The following is a 4,351-nucleotide window of genomic DNA, read 5'->3' on the forward strand; positions in this document are numbered from 1 at the left end:
CAGGAGTTGGAGGTTGCTGTGAGCTGTAATGCCACGGCACTCTACCCAGGGGGATAGCTTGAGGCTCTGTCTCAAAAAAAAAAAAAAAAAAAAACAACAATAAATGGCTTTAACAAACACTCCCATGCCTCCTCAATCCTATCTCATGAATGGCTCCTCTTACATCTAGTTCCTGAAAACAAAATCCTGGCTATCATCCTGATGATGCTCATTCCCTCCTATCCCAGCTCTGATCCATTAGCATTAATATACTTATTAAGAGGAAGATTTATTAAGCATCTACTCTGTGCCAGGCATTGAAATCTTCCATGGGCCAAGCACAGTTCAGATGCTTAAGGAAAAGGGAACACAGTCTGTCTTCCCTCCTGTCAACCTCCTGGGATACCTGAGTCCTGTCCCAGGGCCATCCTGGCCTCTTTCTGGGAATATTCCTGGCACACTCCCCAGGCTGGAGTTTTGCTTTATTGTTTCCCTCTTATTTTGCCTAGAATCCTCTTTCACCAGATTTTTGCCTGGCTCACCCCCTCTCATCTCCTTCAAGTCATCAAACATCACCCCTGTTAGGACTTCAAACCCCTGGTGCTGCCCGCCCAGCCCTGCTTCACTTTCTCTCCCAACTAGAATGCAAGGTGTGTGAGGCCAGGCTTTGTGCTAGGCCAACAGCACCTGGGAATAACAGATGCTTATTAAATACTTAATGACTAAATCCTTACAACCCTTCTGAGAGGTAAGCCTTATTCTCCCTCATTTTGTAGATGTATCTCCCAAGGTTCAGATAGCAGAGGTGACTCGCCCAAGATCACACAGCAAACACCTGGCAGTGTAGGCCCAGGGCCTGTCCTCACACAGGAACTTCCCATTCCCCCAGGAGGTCAGACAGATCAAGGTTTGCATTCTGGCTCTGCCCTTCCTGGCCAAGTTGTTACCTTCTTGGATTAGTCTTCCCCCTTGGTGACCTCTCAGCCTCTTTGTCCCTACCTAAAAGAAGGATTGGACCGGCTCAGCACCTGTAGCTCAAGCGGCTAAGGCGTCAGCCACATACACCAGAGCTGGTGGGTTCAAATCCAACCCGGGCCTGCCAAACAACGACAACTACAATGCAAAAACAGCCAGGCATTGTGGCGGGTGCCTGTAGTCCCAGCTACTTGGGAGGCCAAGGCAAGAGAATCACTTGAGCCTCGGAGTTGGAGGTTGCTGTGAGCTGTGATGCCACAGCACTCTACCCAGGGCGACAGCTTGAGGCTCTGTCTCAAAAAAAAAAGGAGGACTGGACCAGGTAATGATCATGAGAAGGTCCCAGGGAACTTCAAAGACCCCCCACTGGGACCCAGGCTCACCTTGACCTGGGCGTAGAAGCTGCCCAGGCTGCAGCAGACGCGACACTCGAGCATGGCGTCATCGTTGTTATGGGCATACCGCAGGGCCTTCTCGAAGCTCTCCAGGGCCTTCTGGAAGACACTGAGGCCCAAGAAGGCATTGCCCATGCTCAGGCTGACCTGGCCTCCAAGCTGGGCACTTGCCCTGGTGCCAGGCAGGCCAAGGCAGGTCTTGCAGTAGGAGATGGTCTTGTGGAACTCGCACAGCTTCTCATTGCTGCGTGCCAGGTTCAGGTAGCTCTCCAGGAGGAAATCAGCATCCTCCAGCTCCCGGGCTGTGTCGATCTGTACCACAGCAAACTGCCCACCAGGGCAGTGGGCAGGTGGTCCTCAGCCTAGACTCTGAGCCTTGGGCCCCATCCCCGACTCCACAGGCTCAGAGCTGTAGGCTCCATGCCCGCGCCCCAGCCTCACACCCAAAGCAGCAGACCCCCAAAGCCTCAGACCCAGCCCTTCCATCCAATGCTGGGCTCAGATGCATCCTCTATACCCCAGCCATAGACTAGCAGCTTCAGCCTGAAGTCTCAACCTCCAAGCTTAGACTCACAGCCTTCACCCTTCCCCCCAACCCTCAGATCTAGAGTCTACCACTCACACACCCTCAGCCTCAAACCTGGAGACCACACCCCACCAGGTTCAGATACAGCACCCTTGAAAGAAAGGCTGAAACTTAGACTCTGAGTCCTGGTCTTGAGACCCTGAATTCTGGACCCTGAGAATCTCAGTTTCAGAGGCTCAGACACTGAAGTCTAAGGCCGGAGGCCTGAATCTGAAGCTAAGAGCCACCACCTAAGACCCAAGGCCTTGGATACAGTTTCAGAGTTGCAGTCTCAGGTGCCAGCCTGTGGGATGCAGGGGAGCAGGGGAGGCCCGGAACGGGCTGGGGAGCCCAGGAGAATCCAGCCCGGCTGGGTCCACCCACCTTCAGCATCTCTTTATAGCGGCCCATCTCGGAGTGGGCTGTGACCAGGCAGCCCAGCACGCGAAAGCGCCCCACTAGGTCGGAGCTCTTCTCCAGCACCTTCATCCACACCTGCAGTGCCTTCTCTGTCTGGTTAGACTGGTACAGCTGGAGCCCCTTTTCAATCTGCTGCTTCGTCTGGTCCTGCCCCATCCCCCCAGAGCCCACTACCTGACTCCGGAGACCCTGGTGGCTCCTTGCCTCTAGGCACTCATGGTACGGGAACTACAGCACCAGCTGCCCACTGAGCCCCACGAGTGAAAGAGTCGAGTGGGAGCAGAGTAAGGCCTGGGTGGAGAGCGGGTGCCACACTGGGAACAAAGCTGGTGCGGCCCTTCTGCACAGCTGTCCCTGCCAGTTGGGGCCACGTGGCTCATGAGGAATGTCAGCAGCAAGGTCACGAGGGCCTCTGCCCCACCCACACTGGGAGGGGGCTGCCCCAGGGACACCAGCACACTGCCACCTGGGTACCCTCTTTGGCGTCCCTTTGACGCCAGCTCCGACAGTCCTGGCAGGCTGCCCACCTCTCCCCCAACCCTGGGGCAGCCTTGCCAAGGAGCTGCCTCCAGCCAGGAAGAAGCTCAGTCCTCAGGCCAAGAGGGGCTAAGAGCTGGAGAGGAAGCAGTGATGAGATGGACACATGGGCATCCGGGGGCTGGGGGCAAGTGTCCTACTCTGTTTCTCCTGCATCTAAACTCTCCCACCCCAACCCTCCCGTGGCTTTGTTCCTGTGATTCTCGGGGCACAACTGTCACTTACCCGCACCATTTCTGGTACCTCATCCTAGAGGGATGGAGAAGGATATCCAGCTGGTGCCAGAGGCCTGGGGCCTGGCCTGGCTTCCTCCTAAGCCACAGGGTGAGCCCTAGCCAAGTCATTTACCTCTCTAAGCTTGTTTCCTCATCTATAGAATGAGGATAATAATAGGATAATAAACTTTAACTCAAGAGCTCTCAAGAGGGTCTCACAAGGCACAGTGGAGCTGGTTAACAACATGGGACCTGGAGCCAGGATGGATCTATGGATGTGGGCAGTGTGACTCTGGGCAAGTTACCTGGCCCTGAGGAATGAAGAGAGTAACAGTACGGGCTCACTGAATTGTTATGAAAACTAAATGACTTACTAGTTGAGTGGGACAGTGCCTGGCACATAGGAAACAAGTAGGTGTTGATAAGTAAGAGGTGATCCTGCTCCACGGCAAACTGCCCTTGACTCCAATCTCCACCCTGATTTGAAAGGGTTCCTACTAAGGAGCTTTAATATTGTGGAGATAGGCAAGGTCTTACAAAGTACTGGGGCTCTCAGGGATGAAGAGGCCTAAATGACAGGCTCCTACCAACCCCACAGCTCCCCCCGCCTCTCTCTCTCCTTTCTCTCCCCCAGGGTGAAGTTCATCCTCTCAGAATGGATAATTAGGCGGTTTTTAGTATATTCACAAATTTGTGCATTAATTGCCACTAATTTCAGAACATTTTCATCTGCCCAAGGAGAAGTCCCATGCCCACTAACTCCTTGTGGTATGGCTAAACTGTGTTGTGCCCCCTCCCAAATTATATGTCGACGTTTTAGCTCCTAGGACAGTGATTTTCAACTGGTATGCCCTGAGAGGGTCTTAGGTATGCCTAGACAATTTTAAGGATCATTAATTAAGGGCGGTGCCTGTGGCTCAGTGGGTAGGGCGCCGGCCCCATATACCTAGGGTGATGGGTTCAAACCCAGCTCCAGCATAACTGCAACAACAACAACAAAAATAGCCGGGCGTTGTAGAGTGTGTCTGTAGTCCCAGCTACTTGGGAGGCTGAGGCAAGAGAATCGCCTAAGCCCAAGGAGTTGGAGGTTGCTGTGAGCTGTGACTTCACAGCTCTCTACCGAGGGTTAATAAGTAAAATTCTGTCTCAAAAAAAAAAAAAAAGATCATGAATTATTTTCAAAAGAATTTTCAAACAGAAACAGAGTAATATATTTTTTCAAACAGAGTAAATATATTTTTTTAACTTTTTTTTTTTTTAAGAGA

At 52.6% G+C, this 4,351-nt stretch overlaps 1 protein-coding gene across 1 annotated transcript in view; it reads right to left on the reverse strand.

Moving 5' to 3' along the window:
* RAPSN (receptor associated protein of the synapse) overlaps positions 1–2,700 on the reverse strand; it is a 10,749-nt gene extending 8,049 nt beyond the window's left edge. The window contains exons 1-2 of the mRNA XM_012802945.2: positions 2,299–2,700; positions 1,338–1,676 (exon numbers count right to left, since the gene is read on the reverse strand). Coding sequence (XP_012658399.1) covers positions 1,338–1,676; positions 2,299–2,490 — 531 coding nt within the window. The 5' untranslated portion in view covers positions 2,491–2,700. The remainder of the gene's footprint in view (positions 1–1,337; positions 1,677–2,298) is intronic.
* Between the last annotated feature and the right edge of the window lie 1,651 nt (positions 2,701–4,351).

The sequence above is a fragment of the Otolemur garnettii genome, unplaced genomic scaffold, assembly GCF_000181295.1.
Source record: "Otolemur garnettii isolate 467f Iridium unplaced genomic scaffold, OtoGar3 scaffold00001, whole genome shotgun sequence".
Classification (NCBI taxonomy): Eukaryota; Metazoa; Chordata; class Mammalia; order Primates; family Galagidae; genus Otolemur; species Otolemur garnettii.